Source organism: Eulemur rufifrons, chromosome 10, assembly GCF_041146395.1.
Source record: "Eulemur rufifrons isolate Redbay chromosome 10, OSU_ERuf_1, whole genome shotgun sequence".
Classification (NCBI taxonomy): Eukaryota; Metazoa; Chordata; class Mammalia; order Primates; family Lemuridae; genus Eulemur; species Eulemur rufifrons.
In genome coordinates this window covers 3,836,106-3,854,749 of record NC_090992.1, presented here as the reverse complement: position 1 = coordinate 3,854,749, position 18,644 = coordinate 3,836,106, and the positions used below count along the sequence as shown (strand labels likewise).

At 53.6% G+C, this 18,644-nt stretch overlaps 1 protein-coding gene across 1 annotated transcript in view; it reads left to right on the top strand.

The window, feature by feature from the left end:
- Positions 1 to 14,670, top strand: part of TRPC7 (transient receptor potential cation channel subfamily C member 7) — a 156,002-nt gene extending 141,332 nt beyond the window's left edge. The window contains exons 10-13 of the mRNA XM_069484459.1: positions 4,142 to 4,363; positions 5,024 to 5,104; positions 12,179 to 12,254; positions 14,501 to 14,670. Coding sequence (XP_069340560.1) covers positions 4,142 to 4,363; positions 5,024 to 5,104; positions 12,179 to 12,254; positions 14,501 to 14,670 — 549 coding nt within the window. The remainder of the gene's footprint in view (positions 1 to 4,141; positions 4,364 to 5,023; positions 5,105 to 12,178; positions 12,255 to 14,500) is intronic.
- The last annotated feature ends 3,974 nt before the right edge of the window (positions 14,671 to 18,644 follow it).

Sequence of the window (18,644 nt, the reverse complement as noted above, 5' to 3'; positions counted from 1 at the left end):
TATTTTAAAAAGATGAAGATGTCCTCTATATGTTCATGGGGAAAGACCTCCAAGTTATGTTGTTAGGAGAAAAAAAATCAAATTGCAGAACAATGTATATAATGTACTCTCTCTTGTGTAAGAATGAAAGAAAAGGGAATGCACATCCATCTGGGATTGTGTAGGCATTTGAAAAGGACAAAACCTCTGAAGGAGTCCACAAGAAAGGCGGAGAAGTAGGGGTGGGGCATGGTGGGTGGAACGCCTTTCTCTTTATACCCTCTATACTTTATAAATCATGTTATTGTTTTACCTATTAAAAAGTTAAATAAGCAAAAAATTTTAAAAAGGCACTGACCCAGTGACTCAACAATTCCAATTCTACCAATAGATCCATGCATAAATACGATTTTACATAAATGTTCATTAAAGGGAAAACTTGAAAGTAGCCCATCAATATCATCACAATGTTTAGATAAACTGTGATATAGTCACACATTAAAATAATGTATAGAATATGCATTCTATATATACAGCGAGAAAGACGTTTTTGTTCTGACATGGAAAAATCCCTAAGATATTATCAAGTGAAAAATGCAAGTTGTAGGAGATCACATATAGGTGAGTCTTTGTTACATAACAATACGAATGCAAATATACAGAAAGAAAAGGCAGCACAAAGGAACTCCGAGGAGGCTTCCACACTCTTGACAGGCCGTGCTGTGGGGAAAGGCCTGAGAGGAGAGAGCTTTGAAAGGGGACTTCCACGTTTCCTTGGTACACCTCCACCCTTAAATCACAAGCAACAATTATTGTGTATGTCTCATATAGAAAAAAATAAAATAAAAATCCCTGTGCACTAGTTTGCTAGGGTTTTCATTAAAAACACCATAGACTGTGCGCCTTAAGCATCAGAAATTCGTGTCGTCATAGTCCTGGAGGCCGGAAGTCCAAGACCAACATCAGCAGTGTGGGTTTCTTCTGAGGCCTCTCTGCTTGCCTTACACACGGCCACCTTCTTGCCGTGTCCTCACGCGTCCTTCCCACCAGTCCTACGGGATTGGGCTCCCAACCTCTTATGACCTCACTTGACCTTAATCACCTCTTTCAAGGCTCCATCTCCAAGTACAGTCACATTCTAAGGTACTGGAGGTTAGAGCTTCAACATGAATTTTAGGAGACACAATTCAGTCCATGACAAGCCCGCCACAAAGAGTATTCGGAACGGTAGGAACAGCAGGTGCCAAGGCAGGGAGAGGTGAAACACGGTATGTTCGGTGCTGCGAGAGCGTAGATGGAGCAAGGGAACAAGGCCAGAGGTGAGGGGGAGAGGCGAGCCTGGCTGGGAAGCCTCAGCTGCCCGCCCCTGCACCCCCAGGAAAACGAGCACTTCATGGATGGACAAACAACATGTACATTTTTAATGCATTTTATATATTTGCTCGGCTATGTGGATAATGAGCTGTTGCTCACTAGTCCGCCATGGCCTTCTGGGCCTCAGTTTCCCTGTGAATAAGAGACAACCAGATGGAGCCTGGAAAACCAGTGGGTCTCTGCGCCACTCCCCACGGTGGGCAGGCGGCCACATCCTACAGCACGTCCTGCCTGGCCGCAGTGGTGGCAGCGCCGGCAGCCCTGTGGCCGGCCGAGAGGGAGCCCACGAGCTTAGGGCAGGAGTGGGCAGGCCCACGGCTTGTGATGCCAAGTTGTCCCACCACGGAGAAGTGTCGCCAGATGGGGAGGGCACATGCAGCCCCACGCTGCCCCTACGGGCTCTGGACTTCTCCCTGGTCAGGTGAGGGAGCACCGGGCCCCGGCAAGCTCCCTGGGCCGTGGCAAGCACCACCAGATTCTGCCAGGGGTTCGCAGTCGCATTGACTTTGAAGTAAATACCTGTAAATCCTCCCAAGAGAACACTGACTTACTCGGCCCACAGCCTTGCCGGCCTGCCACCCGCCCGTGCCTGGGCACGAGGGCCATCTCCAGCTGCGCAGCCCGGCTCTCTGCCCCCCTGCCGCCTCGGGGCGCTGCGCATCCCCTCCCTCTCTGCCTAAGCCTTCCTGCCAGCAGCTAAATAAGTCTCTTGATCTTTAAAGGGGAAAAAATGTAACTATAAAAAATCCTCCATCTCACTTTCCAGCTCTCAACCTCCAACCTCTGTCTCCCCTGCTCCCTCCTGCCGCTTTCTGGAGAGTTGTTTACGCCTCCCCGTCCCCTCTGCGGGTTAACTCCTACTGATTCCCACCCCCACCCCGCCCACGCCTGACCTGCTTATGAACTGCCCACTCCTTGGATCTCAGCTCCAATACCGGCCACCGGCCAGCGGGCAGCCTTCCCTGACCCCCAGACCAGGTCACAAGCCCCAGCACCCAGACCCTCCCACACCCAGCACACCTCTGAGTAAAGGACTGGCCGATGAGCTGTTTAACACACTCCTGTCATTGGCCAGACTGTGTGTTCCACCGCGGCATGGACTGTCATGCCCAAGGCCTCCCCAGCACATGCCAGGCACATAGTACGTGCTAAATCAATGCCTCCTAAGGCCTGTGTTAGACTGTGAGGTGAGAATAATGTTTACTGGGTATTTACTAAACGTCTGGCACTGTTCAATGTCTTCTATGCATTCACTCCTTTAATCCTCACAACCTAGGAGGTGGGTATTCTTATCCTCATTTTACAGATGAGGAAACTGAGGCCCAGAGTGGCCCAGTAGCCCACACAGCCAGTGAGGAGCAGAGCCAGGCTTGGAACCCAGGCAGGATCCAGAACTTGGCGCTCTTCCCACTGCACCACCTTCCTCTCAGGCCAAGGAGGCTGCAGTGAGCCCTTTCCTCAAAAGCTTCCGATCTATGAGACCATAGAGGATGTCCCCAGGCCCAATGTCAGTCCTCAACAGAAGCAAACAAAGCAGCCAAGCCTGCTGGGGCATCCCAGCGGCCTCACATGGGCCCTTGTGGGGTTCGCAGCCCCTCAGGACGTGGCCCTACCTATGGAGAGAGGAGCCCCCACTTAGGAGCCCGTCTCACTGTCAGCCTCAGAGCCGTCACCTGAATCAGCAAGCTCCGGGCTCTGGCCTCAAGTCACGCAGTTGAGAAGGGGTTTTGAGCCCAGCTCTGTCTGATTCCACATCCCACAGCTCTTCCCGGCCGCAAACTGCCCGCCTAGGACAGAGGTCTGAGGGGCCTGTCTATGGAAAACACACACCTGCTACCTGCCAGGGTGCCCACTCAGCACTCTGGCATTGACGTGAGCTCAGAAGGATCCCAGACCTCAGTCTAACCGCACCACGCAGGAAGGGAACGTGGCTGGATCACCTCCTACAGAGCACGGGCATCTTGACTGACATGCGCTAGATGACTTAACACCCTCCCCGCAGCCCTCTAATAAGAAATACGCTTTCTAATAAACACACCACTGTGTTGTCCAATATGCTAGTCACTAACCATATGTGCGTATCGAGCACTTAGAACGCAGCTAGTCCAAACTGAGAGGTGCTGTAAGTATAAAATTCACACTGGATTTGGAAGGCTTGGTATGAAAAGAGTAAGGTAAGCTATCGCAATATAATTTTATAATGATTACATGTTGAAATGATAACATTTTAGGTCTACTGAATTAAATAAAATACATCACTGAAATTAATTCCACCTGTTCCATTTTACTTTTTATAATGGGGCTAACGGAACATTCAAACTTGCCTGTGTGGCTCACGATCTATTAATATTTCCACTGGGCAGCACTTCTCTAAAAGATTAATAAATACCTGAACACTGTGGTGGATAATGAAGCAGCTAGCAGAGCTGGAAAAATGGACAGATAACAAGATTAAGTGGTGGTGAGGAAATTTCTCTGGTAAGTTGCAAGTGAAGGATGTTGGTGGAAATATCCAGTGGAGACTAGGGGAAGTTGGCATGAACCGGCTGAGGCTTTTTAGCGATGAGTCCCACGGAGCTGGGGGAGAGACGGAGGAGGGACTAACACAGGTGGCTTTAGTGAGAGCAAACTCCCTATATTTGTGAACGGTAGAGAGAGAGAACGTCCACAAATGCACCAGAGTCCTGCTTGGAAATCTGCTCTCAGAGTTTGCAGTCTGTGCGATCCGATGCAGCTCCCCGGTTCACTCACGGCCCCTGATGGTGTTGCTGTTTCCCTTGTGCCACAGGAGGACGCAGACGTGGAATGGAAGTTTGCCCGAGCAAAACTCTGGCTGTCTTACTTTGACGAAGGAAGAACTCTGCCTGCTCCTTTTAATCTAGTGCCAAGTCCTAAATCATTTTATTATCTCATAATGAGAATCAAGATGTGCCTCGTAAAACTCTGCAAATCTAAGGCCAAAAGCTGTGAAAATGACCTTGAAATGGGCATGCTGAACTCCAAATTCAGGGTAGGTAGCATGCGGTTTATGGGGCAAGAGAAGGTAACAGGAGGGGCAGAGGAAGTGGACAGTGCTTGACTCACCTGTCTGCCCCTAATACAAGGGGAGCCAGGAGCCCCCTGCTTTTCAGAATCAGCTGGGCGAATTCGCAAAGCTCCCTCACCAACAGAGGCTGCTGCGGCCCCTGCCTTCTCCTCGCAGTTCCCTGGAAAGAGACATGGCTGGGGACCTGGCAAGCTGCCAGGCTGAGTGGTGACCCCAGCGAGGGGAACTCCTCAGTGGACTTGGAAGTGTAGTAACTTTTCCCAGAAAGTGTCTGGAGAATGATCTCTAAGAAAAAGGCTCCCTGCCCACTCTCTGCCCCTCCTGGAGGTTCTCAAAGTTTATTAGCATATTAAAACCTCTAAGGAGTCCCGGAGGAAAGACACCCACATAACTTTAACTCAGTCTTCCCAGGCAAAGTTGACCAAGCAATGTTCTGTAACCACTGTTAACATCCGACGGAACTGCGGTTCCCAGGAACAGTATTCTAGGAAGCCACGCAGCAGTGGGGAAATCGGCCTCCAGAAGGTCCCTACGGAGACAGTCCCACATGTGCTGACAGTTCCAGTCCTGCCACATACGTTGGTATGTGTGTATATATGGGTGTTTGTGTTTTTCTTTCCCCAGAAGACTCGCTACCAGGCAGGCGTGAGGAATTCTGAAAACCTGACAGCAAATAACACTTTCAGCAAGCCCACCAGATACCAGGTAAACGCCCCTGCCCCAGCGTGGGCCGAGCCAGACACCACAAAGACGTGGATTTAGTCCCACGGCTGTGACATCCCCACAGAATGCAGCTTCACTCCTTCCTTTATCGAGCAAACATGTTTTGAGCGCCTACTACCTGCCAGGCAAGGCGCTACTTACTAGGGATACAGACGTGGCTCCTACCTCAGTGGTACCTCCAGTGTGGGGAGAGAGAGACACAAGGAACAAGTAAACATGCAGATAAACAGATGACTTCAAACTGACAACAGTGCCAGGAAGAAAACAGTAGGGTTCAAAAATGGAGAAAAAATAGGGAGTCCTGCTTAAACATGGTCATCAGAGGGGGCACGTTCAGAGAGAGGGCAGTTGGCCAAGACATCTGGGATGAGCAGAGGAAGGGTATCACCAAAGGCCAGAGTGGGGAAGGTTGGCAGGTCCAGAGTAGCTGGGGACCAGCCACCGGGGGAGAGAGGGGGAGATGAGGACAGAGGGCAGGCGGGGCCAGGCCACGTCAGAATGTGGATTGTGTTCTTTCTAGGTTGTGTGGGAAGATGGAGGAGGGGGTAGCTTGCAAGGGGGAAAAGAGATGATAAAATTGTATTCATGCTTTAAGAAGACCACCTAACTGCTGTAGTGAGAGGAGACAAGTAGGGATAAGAGTGGAAGCAGGGAGACCAGGGAGGAGGATGTGACCAAGGGATGATGGCTTGGATTGGATGCGTGGGGCGGTGGGGGAGGGCAGACGGATGCAGTGTGAGTTCTGGAGGTGAAGCCAACGAGACCTGGTGCTGGGGTCCCTGTGGGGAGGGAGGTGCGGTGCCCGGCATGACTCCAGGTGTCTGTCACAGGCAACCAGGTGGATGGACATTGGTGTCTTGGGTGAGCATCTGACCTTAGACTGCCAGCCTGCTGAGTCTGTTATAAAAATTAGAAAAAGACCTTTTATACTTGCAATCCTCAAATTGCTTTTGGAAATGAATGCTGCATCTCTGTGTCAGTTTGAATCAGCCCAAGAGCCAGTGATAAATGGTAACCACAGATTATTGATTATGAAAGTGCAGGCCATTCCTCTCCTGCCTTCCACCTGTCTGTGACCAGCAGTTTTATCCATGCTGATCTTTCTTATCAGATGTAAATCTGCAGCTGTCGCAAGCATTCCCTCGGGCCCAGCTGGAGGGTCCCTGGACCACCTCCCCCAAGGGAGCTATCACAGACCTAGTGCCTTCCAGACCCCGGTCTCTAATTGAATCTCTCCAACCACATTTCAGAAGCCAGCTGTGCAGTTTGGGGAATTTAATTATATAATTAAGAAATGGCTCATCCCTCAAAGAGCTTATAGTTTTATCAGATGACACAGGCTAAGAATTGGCAATGGGCAAATCTTGTGTTTAATTGTGCACAAAATTGGGACCAACCAGTTCGATCTGCTTTGAGCTATTTTACCAGCCAAATCGTTTGGTCAGTGGAAGAATTTTTATTTCTCAGCTTCTCAGAAGTATAGATGACCTGTGTCACAGAAAACACAGAAAACCCTAACGGGTCGGGACCAAATCTCTCCTGGGTTTGAGCAGAATCAACTCCTGAGATGAAGGAAGGCCGAGTGTGTGCGTCTGTCCTGTCCCAGAACAAATCCTCTCTGAAGAAGGCTGTTTTCACAACAGCAATAACGTCCCTCTCTTCCACCCTCAGGAGCTGAGTCCCCACTGCCTTAAATTGCCCCAGGAACTTCCTGCTGTGATTACAGAGATTGCTGAGCTTGGTGTTTGCAGCTTCAGGCTACTGATGACCTTGGAAAGCTTTGCCTGCCTTGTATCCTGTGAATCCACAAAGCAAAGCCTGGGGCTACTTATTCAAATAATTGTCACAGAAAATAAGAGAGAAAAACTGGCCAGTAGGCCTCAGAGGGGACGGGCTGAGGGGAGGATAGTCTGGAGCTGGGAGGACCCTGCTTTACACACGGCACTCTGCTCACCCTGCTCCGCCGAGCCTTGGCATCTTCCTGAGCCATCGGCTGCTCAGGACAGGAGTGAACCTTGCAATGGCACTGAGGGACAGCCGAGGCAGGCGGCACGCTCACCCAGGTGCAGCCAGTCTCCACATTCCTGGGAGAGGGGCACTATCTTTAACCCCATTTGACAGATGAGGGAACTGAGGCTCAGTGGCTGAGGCCACACAGCCGGCTGAACTGAGATCTGTCTGGCTCGGACGGGGGCTCCTCTCTCTCCACATCACGCTGCCCGGGCACGTGCCTGTTGCTCATCTTCAAAGTCCTGACCCAGAGCCTTCCTTGGAACCTACCTAGCCTGCGTCTGACGGTCACTAGGAAGAGGCCTAGCTGACCTCCAAACCGAGGGGAGGAGGCACGTGCGCACTTCCACCACCACGGCAGCGCAGGCCAGGCAGAGGGACAGAGGTGAGCAGGGATCTGGCCACGGCCCACCTGGCCTTCCAGATGAAGGGCCCACCCCGGCCTTCCAATTCGCATCACCTTCCTCCCAAAGCAGTGTCAAATGTGCAGAAAGCACTGTTAGGCTGGCTGCGGGTGGGTGGGGACCCGAAAAGTACGTATAGAACATGATACTTAGTGATTATAAAGCCTGTGAAACAGAAGCCCAGAATCAATCCCAAGGTTGTAAATTGAACAGACAGCTGCACCGGCATTCCTGTCCCCCCCAGAAGGACAAAGTTACTGCCCCCCACCCCCATCTCTGCAGGTGTTGCTCACTCCCCCCAGAGAAACCTTCCATAAAACCCAAGGCTGTCCCCTCCCTCCTGGTGGACGCTCTTTCGGCCTCCACCCATCTGCACCCAGATGCTCAAATAAACAGCATTTTGCTACGCGTGAGGCTTCGTGTTTCTCCCTCTCGGCTCCAGACCTAACAAGCACGAGGAGCCTGGGTGACTCCCGCCTTCGCACCCTCCAAGCCCTGTCCAGAGCTGCCGCCTCCCTGAGCACGTGTTCTAGCAGCCTCCCGCACTGCTGTGGTTCTGGGACACCGTGTGGCGTTCCCAGGAAGACAAAAGCACATACACATTTGGTTATTAAGCTTGTTTCCTGTTTTCTCATCATTAGATCTCTTAATTGTTAGAGTTTCAGGTGTTTATTTTAATCCTGCCAATCCTTCCACTTTTTTGAGCCCTTTGGTGTCAGCTCAAAAAAGACAGCTCCGTCCGACTTCAGACATTCTCTGTGCTTTTCTTAGGCTCCAGGGTGTCTGAATTATTATTTTTCACAAAACTACTTCCTGGCTTTTGCAATGTTTTTTCCAATCTTGGCTCTGTGGACATGAGACCCAACAACGGAACAAAACCACGCTATCGGTGAGATGGCCAAAGTGCACCTCCTCCCAGCTCCCGGTGACTGGTTCTAGGATCCCGAGTGTCCCCTGGTTGGGGCAGGGGGTGTACAGACCCACATCCTCACTCCCTGACAGGCAGTCTCTCCAAGGGCAAAGCAAACAAACCGTATCCCAAATAAACCATAGGAGCTAGGCACAGCCCAGCATTCAATAAGCCCCAATCTTTATGTTGCAATCACCCCAAAACCCAGTAGGAGTCTTCTTTTTCACTTTCTTGACTACAGAGATGAAAGCAAACAGGATCAACAACTTGCCAGTGCTTATTTCTTCTGTTCTGGTGTCTGATAAACCCCAGCAAAACAAATGATTCGTCCTGTGATCCAGTTCGTCTACTCGCTTCCAAATGTCCTTCTCTGTCTGTTTTCCTAGAGGCAACACTGCTTCCCTCTGGATGCCGCCTCGCTGGCCATCGTCACTGTGCAATGTGTGTTCTCTCTTTGTCTGTGTCCTCAGCTGCCCTGGCTGTGCAGAGAGAACTGTCTCTCCCATACAAAGGCTTGCTGTGTTCCCCTCCCCAGCAGCAGCCAGAGGCCATCTGGGCCCCGGGAGTCTGGGCTGGGGAGCTGCGTTTCTCCCTTCCCTGCATGTCGGTCTCCACATGACAACCTTCCTTAACCTTGTGCATCTCATTTTCATTCACTTGAGTATTTTTTTTGCCCGAGTAATAGCGCTAAATATACCCATCTCCAGCGCTTGCTAAATGCACGGGGGCAGGGTGGGGAGAGGTGCCCCCACTAGGGACATACTAACTTGGGGAAAGCGTGTCATCTCCATGAAGCGAAAGAACTCTGTGGAAGATAGCAAGGAGGTATCTCAAACTCACCACAAAGGAACACACTTTCCCCCACCATAGTAAAGGAAGGGAGGCTTCTGATGTCTTTTCTGGAAACAGATATCTTCTGGGGCGCCCATGTTAAACAGAACTTTGGGGCATCTTTCCAACCGTTTCAGACCTTCCGGTGGCAAGACTGGCTCTTGAAGATGCTAAGCTGTCTAACGTGTATTCTACATACTAGAAGGGAAGCTAGCTCCCCATGAGGACATTAAGTCTCTGTGAACTGGCAGGCAGGCACACTGCTCTTCCTGAAGGTCTCTGTCCCTCCTGGGAGTGACCTGGAGGTGAGGAGGGAGGTCAGAGGGCCCCGGAACACCTGCAGCGCTCATCCAACTCGGCTTCCACCTGAAGTCTTTACATCCTGTGCATGTTGAGCGGTTAAACGCAAATCCTGGCATTTCTACCATCAGAGCCCTGGGTCTACACTAACCCTAGTGGAGGTCACACATGCTAGTGCTCAAGAGTGGGCCATGAGCTTTCAGGCCAGTGCCAGACCAGTGACCCTCTTCCCCAAGGGGTGGCCACTGGGTGAGGTCATCTGTCCTCTGAAGTCTACTGAGGCTGCCTCCTGCACAGAAAGACCTGGAACCCAGAAGCGGCCCCGAACGCCTTTGACTAATGGAAGCCAGTTTCCTGCATCTTATTTCCTAAACCGTCTCACACTTGACCTTTCTCTGAATGAAGCTCAGACAAAGCCCCAGCTTTGGTTTCTATTAGGTTAAATCCCACATCTGCACAGCTGGGAAGTGACTTGAAGAAGTCACTTGCTCTCTCGTTGTCCTCATCTGTACGTGGAGGACAACACCTGTCTCACTGAGTTTCTGGGAGGATTCACGGAGATCATTTTTGTGAAAAAGGCCAAACAATCCTGGTCTATAGGAAGCTCCCAAGACGCTTGCTCCTTTGCTGCTTTTCCGTGCTTCCTCCCCTCTTCCTGGAGGCCACTCTGCACTGGAGCAGACTCCTGCAAACGCGCTCCCACCGTCCAAGCCAGTGGAGTCCGAGGGGCACGTTTGGTATTAATAGTAAACCGACATTATGGGATGTTTTAAAATGCACAGGGTGGAAGCAGGAAGAGTGTACCTGCTGCTGCACCTATGAAAGGGTTTTTCTCAACACCATGTCCCTTCCTGTCTCTGGGTTATCATTTGACGTCAAAAATAGTAAGGCTCTTTAACTGGTAGATCCAGAAACCGGGGAGCCCTGGATGCTTAAGGTTTGCCTTGAAAAGACAACAGACTTTCACTAGATCCCTTCAACTTGTGTCAGCCTGAATGTTTGCAGTGAAGAACACTTCCGAATTCCTTATTCAGTAAGAATGACGGCTACCTAGGTATTTGGGAGGTTTTTTTGTTTGGTTTTTTGTTTTTTCATGAGAACTAGTTCAGGATGAAATTTTTGTTTTGTTTTGGTTTTCCAATTCAAAGTGAAAGAGCATTATTGAGTCTCACAGAAAGGGATATATTCTTACAACTCAGATAACCTGCTTTATTGACTAGAAGACTCTCCTCGAGGAGCCCAGCACTGCAGTTTAACCGTGACTATGACAAGCCCCAGGCCTCTCTGAGCAGGAGCAGCAGGAAGGCAACTTGCTAATTAGCCGTTCAGCTTGAAATGAGATCACAGCTCAAACCGCAGGGTCAGCTGGACATGAGCCCAAGGGCTGCGGGAGCAGCACTGGCCTGAATGAGCCGACCCAGAGCCTTTGCTGCGTCCAGGTGACGTCTTGGAATCACAGGCCAGGAGATGCCTCTGTAGCAAGGTCTTTGCCACGAGAGGTGTGGACAGAACCATCCCTCGGTGGCAATGATGATTACATTACCCAGCTCTTTCCAGCCAGTTCAATTCCCATTTACTTGCAAGAAGCTTTTCCTGAGCCCATGTGGTCAGAGAGGACTCAGCAGCCTGATGGACATCACACAGAGAAGCCAGGGACAGGATTCAGGTCCCTACGGGTTTCTTCAGTCTAGAAAATGCTGCCTCTGTTGGCTTGGTCCTTAGGTGCGAGCAGGTGAGCAGGTCACAGGAAGGGGAGGCGGAGCAGGGACTTCCCTTCCTCTTGTCCCTGCTGCTCATCTCTTGCAAGATGCAGAAGTCCCAGCTCCCGGGGTATTTTTAAATCCTGTGATTTCGCAGGAACCTTGGAACGACTAGCTGGCAAAATCCAAAGTTCACCTCCTGCAGCCTTTCCTACACTTGGCTCTATTCTTGGTGTCTCTTAAGTGTTTATTCATGCCTCGCTTGCTTAAAGAATACAGTATCTGCATAATAAATGGAACATGAGGGCCAAATCCTTCTCCTCCGGTGTGACTCTGGCAGCGCAGTGTCAGGCCTGTGGGATTTCACGGGAAGTGACGTCTCTGCAAAACCTGCAGAGGCCCGGCTGTATCTGCGCCTGCTTCTGGTAGGAATTTTCCAAGGTGCAATGGCCTTGTCCTCCCAGGCTGGTCCCGACTTCTGTACTAAGCAGGTCTCTTCTCATGAAGGGGACACCATTCACTGTCACCTCCAAGGGAGGCAGTTCCACCTGGGCTGGCCTGCTAAGCCCTCCCAGGCTTCCCTCCACGAAGCAGAACTGAGAGCCGGAGTAGAGTCAGGCGTGGGCAGCACCGTGGATCGAAGGTGTCTCTCTCCCTGCTCGGCTCAGCTTCCTAACATTGAGAAGTGTCCTGTTCTTACATCCCAGGGTCAGGCAGACATTGAATCCTGGAGGCAGATTAAACAGGGACAGGCTGGGTTCCCCCGCTGTGCAGGGCACCCCTCCAGAGAGCGGCGCCAGGCGTGGGAGGGGACCAGGGGAGGCGGTGTGGAGCTACAGCGCGCAGGCGGCCGCCACGCTGAGCCACGCCGGTCTGATCCCTGCCCTGCTTCACATTCCAGAAAATCATGAAACGGCTCATAAAAAGATATGTCCTGAAGGCCCAGGTGGACAGAGAAAATGACGAAGTCAATGAAGGTACGTGACTGGGTCACCGCTGACCTAGTGCCCTAAAACCGCACAAGTTCTGTGGGTCAGAAGCTGGACGTGGTCTCACGGGGCTGGGCCAGGTGCTGTCAGGGCACTGTGTTCCCTTCTGGGGGCTCTGGGGGGGACGTATCCCTGGATCATTCAGATGTCGGCAGAATGCATGTCCCCGGGCACGGGCTTACAGGCCTGTCTCTGTCTCCTCGCGGGCCACAGCAGGGATGCCCTGCACTGCAGCCGGGGCACCCCCGGTCTGGGCAGATGCTCCCCCCACAGAGCAGCCGCATGCGGCCACCTCTCTTGTCCTCTGTCACCCCGTCCCTCTGCCTTCCTCATCCACTCTTAAGTATTCACGTGTCTGCATTGCCTCTGCCTCTGCCGCGATAATCCAGAACAGTCTCCCTATCTGAAGGTCAGCTGATGAGCAACCTTGATTCCAGGGCCACCTTAGTTCCCATTTGCCGCGTAACATTACCACACTCACAGGCCCAACACCGGGCATTAGGATGTGGCGGGCACGACTCTGCCTCCCGCAGCGATGGCGGCCTTGAGTCGACCTCACGTCCCTGGAGTTCGGATGGTTCAGGATTGCGGTGCCCGTCCTTCTCTAGTGGGCGCACACACAGCGCGGGCAGACTGCACCCCACTTTCAGAGCCACTCAGTTCTGCCTGGCCCCATCCCCCCTCGGGTCTAGGCTCTCGGAATCTGACACCGGCAGTTTCCCTAAGTCCCCCCACCTGCAAACCAGCTGCTGAAACTGTAGATCCCAGGCCCCGCCCAGACCTCAGGCATCAGCGTCTCTGCCAGGGGCTGGGGGCTGCCTTTAGAAAGCAGCACCAAGTGACTCTGACGCACGCTGAAGTTTGCAAACTACATTATTTTCACTGTTTGGGTTATTTTCCAGTCTATTTTAAGCAGTTACTCTTCGGTGAAAAGCAAATTACCTTATACCAGGTAATTAACCTTCACAAGACACATAGGATAAGTATTTGCCACCAAGACACAGCCTCATCTGTGATGAAGGCTCTAAGGCCCCCCTGCTCTTGGGCCCCGGGGGCTCCCCGAAGAGCCTGGCCATTGAGTGACCCTCCGCTTCGTCCCGGGGCACCCGGCATGCAGCTCAGCAATGAGCGAATTGCCACCTGGGCCGACACTGTTTAGGGGCTGAGCAGTGGCCCATCTACCCACCCCTACCTGTGGGTCTCGAACCTACAACTGCCAGGTGTCACACAGCCAGCCTCCAGCAGTGTTTCCCTGTGACTGATGGAAATATCATCTAGTCTAGAAGGTGGGGCCACCCAGGCGTCATGCCACGTAAACCGCACCGTCAAACGAGGGCTCAGGGAGGCACCTTATGAAAGGGAAATGGCAGGTGTGTGCACTTGTCGAAACAGATCAAGGCTACCTTTCAGGTCTCTGCATTTTCTGTGTGTAAGGCCTGCCTGAAACAGATACGACTGACGTGTCCACAGGCAGCGGACCCCCACATGAGTGCAGGGCAGTATCTATAGTATCAGGAAGGATCTTCTGACTCTCCCTTGTGGCTAAGAAAAAGATTCCCACAGCCCAGACCCATTGGACTTCTAACCACGTGGTTCACTGTGGAAATAAAGAGTGAAAGTCCCCGCTTGGTGGTCACTTACTGCGCAGGCGGCAGGCATTGTCGCAGCTTGCGTGAGCGAGGTGGCGCTTCTCGCGTGGGCTGAGTGGACCCTCCTTGGGCCGTCGGCTCAGCCGTGGGAGGCCGGCCAGCTCCATGCCTGCACCCACCGTGCTGAGCCATCCTCTTCGGGCTCTTGGGAGTTTCTCTCCTCTACAAATAACGACGACAGAACAAAACTTAGAGCGTCGTGAAAATAGACGTTCCAGTTAATGAGGGTGTTGCTCAGAGTCTCGAAATCTGCCTTTAATGACTCCGAGACCAACGTTCTAACAATCATCATATGAAACAGGTGCCAGACACAATTCACAGCCCTGATCTTCACTCTTCCCTCAAACACTTAGGGAAAGGCTTTTCAGGAATGGGAGGAGAAAGGCTTTAACTGGATGCATGTGTCCTTCGGTGGCGTGGAGCTGGGTGGTTGTCGGGTTAAAACGACCCCCCATTCCCTCACCTCCCTCCCTGGTGGGCGAGACTAGGGCCCGGGTTCTGCTGGAAAGATGCCACCCCACAGGCACGGGGGCCACCCCTGGCTTCTGCCTGCTCGTGCTCAGCAAACTCTCGTCCTTCCTGCAGGTGAGCTGAAGGAAATCAAGCAAGACATCTCCAGCCTGCGCTATGAGCTTCTCGAAGAGAAGTCTCAAGCTACCGGTGAGCTGGCAGACCTGATTCAGCAGCTCAGCGAGAAGTTTGGAAAGAACTTAAACAAAGACCACTTGAGGGTGAACAAGGGCAAAGACATTTAGCAGCCCGAGTTGGCATCTGTGACTTCTACCAGCATTCCAAGGCCAGGTCGGACGCCCTGGCTCCCGGCCCTGGTGGGGAGGGGTCCCCAGCCCACCCCTGCAGGACACGAAGGGGATCTACTGGCTCAGTCTCCAGCGGCACGGCTGACACCTCCAGCCCAGTGCCGCCTGGACCCAGAATTGTGAGTTCAGGCTGTTGGGTAAGAAAAGCTACCACGGGAGGAGGGGAGGAAGTGCCCCCGAAACGTGTGAGACCTTTGGTCCCGCCACGGTGAAATCCGTCCCTGCTGCCAGAGCAGGAAAGGCCATCTTGGATGCACACGCGTGGCCGTGTCCTGGGCAGACAGACCACCTCATCCGCAGCCCCTGCTCACCCCCTCCCCGCCACCCACACACACAGCCACACAGAACGGGAGGCGACCTGCGCTCCACTCTTAAGTGCCAGATGAGAACACAGATAGCCTAATAGCAAAATCGTTCTATTTGTTTATATAAAAAAAGTTTAAAAATCCTAAATCAAAAACTGTACTGTAGGTAGCACTGTTTAGAGAACAATGACAAAATCCAAATGATGTATTTTTACCTTTATTAAGATTATCTTGTATTTACTATTTTTACCTAAATGGAACGAAATAAAATTACCTCATAATATCCTGGGAGCCTCTGTGGATGTGCCGCGAGGTTGTCCTGCACCCTGTCTGGAGGTGGCCTTGGGAACCCAGGGGTGCTGTGGGAGGGAGAAAGGTGCCAACCGCCTGGGAGCCGTGCGGCCGGGACCCCCAAGAAGATGTTGGCTTTGGCCTTCACCGCCAAGCCCCTCCTCCTATCGCCAGACCTAGTGACCCCAACCTCACCAGGCTCAGGAAGGAGGCGAAGCATATTGAGAAGGAGGTGGGGCACTTCCCCCCACCCCACTCTGGAGCTTTCCTCGTGCAAGTGGGGTGGGGGACGGACATGGCCTACGTGTGAATGTGGAGAACGGCCACCAGAGGGCGCCCAGGCCCAACCAATGCCCGCTCCGAGCAGGTGGGGGACGACGTCCCTGGATTCCAGAAAGCCCCCTGGTCCCAAGGAAATGCTGGCAGCTCTTCTCAGATGCTCGTCCGTGACCCCCAGGCCTGCAGATGACAAATGACTTTATTCAGCAGATAGTTACCGAGTCCCTTGCCAGGCACTGGGGACGAGCCACGTGTGTCCAGCGGGCTCCTTTTGAAGCCTGGACTCTGAGAAGGGACGCTGAAGTGCTTTGTAGGAAGAGCAATTGATTTGTCCAGGGGACAAATTACCAACACTTCTGGAAGATTGCCTTTCAGATGGCCCACTTACCTTCATCAGCATGCTAACAAACACTTGTGAGATGCATTATTCAAGTTCCTTATCTGTCTCTTCCTATCAAACCTATGTCTCAAATCTGCTCCTTACAGAGATAAAGGAAAACCAGTCCCACTAAATAATTAAAAACTGGAAAACTAGTGCCATCCATTATGCTTTAACGCCACGTCTGGAAGGTGAAGGTGGTCCAGGCATAGACTCATGGCTGCCAGGTGGCTGAGGGGAAGGGCAGGCAGCCCCCTTCTTTGGTGGACTGTGGGAGAGGCCGGGGCCGAGGGCCTGCAGAGCAGGCCTGGAGCAGGGCGAGAGCTCGGTGATCTTGGGGTGTTGACAATGCCCCGCACTTGCTGGTCTCCTGGGCCGGTGCTGAATGAGCCGGGCAGGGGAAGCAGTGCTGGGAGAAGCCCGGCAGGAGCGGGAGGACCGGAACCTGAAGGGGCTCACGGGAGAGCAGGGAGGAGAAGGGCCCAGGCCCTCCCTGGAAGGTTCACAGACAATCCCGGAGACGTGCACACTTCCCAAGGCACCTGCCTGTCCTCTGCAGCCTCAGTGTGTGCATTTAGCGTCTGTCTCCACAAATCCAGGGGAGGCTCCATGAGGGCTCGGTCTGTTTCACGCACAGGGCCAAGGAGTGGCCACTCGGTGACTTACTGCCGGGCCCTTCCAGGGCTGTCCCTTCAGACAGCACCATCGGGCCCTGGAAACCTCAGTGAGTGTGGAAAACATTTGCAAGCCATTCCCTGCCATCCCTCGGCCCATTTCCCTTCTAGTTTCCGCCTAGGCGGCCCAGCTGCCTGTCACCCAACACAGCCTGCTCTGTCTGCTGCGCGTGCAACACGGGAGTGGCAGCCCTGTCCAGGCCTCTGGGGTAACCAGTAGTTAAGCAGCAAGTTCTCCAGTGAGTTGTCACCTCCAATGGCTCCTAATAGGACTGAACGCATCGTAGTGACATTCCCCAGGCAAAACCCCCAATTAGCCCCAGTGCTGCTCCTAAAGGACGCGTGTCACACACTGAGAAAGCACAGCGCCGCCTCTGCCTGTGGAAGATTTTCTCCCTCCCTCCCAGCAAGGTCCAAAGACAAAACATCGGCGACACGAGCCAGGCGGGGGGAGATTCCCGACGCAGGGCCAACTCTGAGAAGGCTCCTCGAGCAGCAGCAGGCCTGGGAGGCTGGAACCAGACGTCTTCAGCAGGGGCAGGGGACACCTTGAACTGCTTAGGAGCACTCAGCACCTGGTGACAAATAAGTGGCCGTTAATGTGCATGTAAACTCAGTGTTTGAGGGCCCCACTCTGGGGGGCACAACCAGAGTGCCCAGTTGCTCCAAATCGGCGGCAAACCAGGCAGGGCCAGTCACGGTCTTCCCTTGAGTTGTGCCCCGTGTGGCCACGGGGAAGAGAAGTCCTTCCTCAGCAGGGCTGCTGGACAGGAGAATGCGGATGTGGTCACCAGTAGACCCCTCCCTGCCACCTGGGGAGGGACTGTCTGCAAGTGAAGTCAAAGGGACAGAAGAGAGGAGAGGAGAGAGGAGGGGGAGGAAGAAGAAGGGGACGGGGGTGACGCTGGCCCCGGGTGGCCGGGGTGGAGCCCTCTCCCGACGCCCCGTCCCCTGCAGCGCCCCCCAGATCCGTGGCCCGTTCCTGTTCCGGAAGCCTTCTCAGCCTCACCGGCAAATAAATCCCATTTTCATTTCAGCTGATTTGCACTGGGTTTTCTCACTCCATGCTCAGCGTCCTGATGAACACAGAAACGGCGCCGTGACTGCCCTTCCCCACCTTCCCGGGGCTGGTTTCGAGCTTCTGTGGTTAGGAGCGAGGGCCGGAAGCTGCTGGGACCGTTTCTGTGGAGATTCTGGACACCAAGTGAGGGCGGGACCGGAGGACCCTGACGCCGTGAGGCACAGCCGGGCTGCTCCGGGTCACCAGGCCTGCGTGCACCCCAGGCCCGGGGAACAGAGGCCTCCTGCTCTGCCCGGGCTCCAGCTCTGGACAGCCCAGAGCCGGCACGTTGGGCATTTCCGTGAGGGACAGTGGCCCCAGCGAGGCACCTCTCACCACCTGTGGAGGCAGCAGGTAGGGGAGAGGCCGGGGGGAGGCAGAGCAGTGGGACTGGGCGGCCGGCAAGGTGACCACGGCTCTCACCTCGGTCGTGGGGTCGCCCCCGGAAGTAACAGCAGACACTGAGGACGACCGGCTCCTGGCAGGCAGGCTGTGCTATAAATAGGAGCTCCGGAGGCGCAGCTGCCAGGCGGCCTGTCGGACTCGCATAAACCCCGCTCAGTGTCGGCGACCCGGGAGCGCAGATCACCGAGAGCAGCGTGAGTCCCCGCACGACTGACTCAGAGGGCTTTCAGACTGGCGATGCCAGCGGGGAGCAGGGACTGCCCCAGCCCTGAGCAGAGTCAGTCACCGGGAGAGGAAGTGACTCTTTGGATCCTCTGGATGCTAGAACAGAACAGAACCGCGGGGTTTCACGGGCAGCTCGGACGGATCGCAGAACGAGCTCTCGGGCAAGGCAGAGCCCTGGTGCCCCCGATCGGCACTCTGACCCAGCTGCCCGCCGCTGGGGCCCTGCTGCGAGCGAACCTTCCGTCCGAGAGCCGGGCTGCTTTCAGACACATCATCATGGAAAGACGCTCACG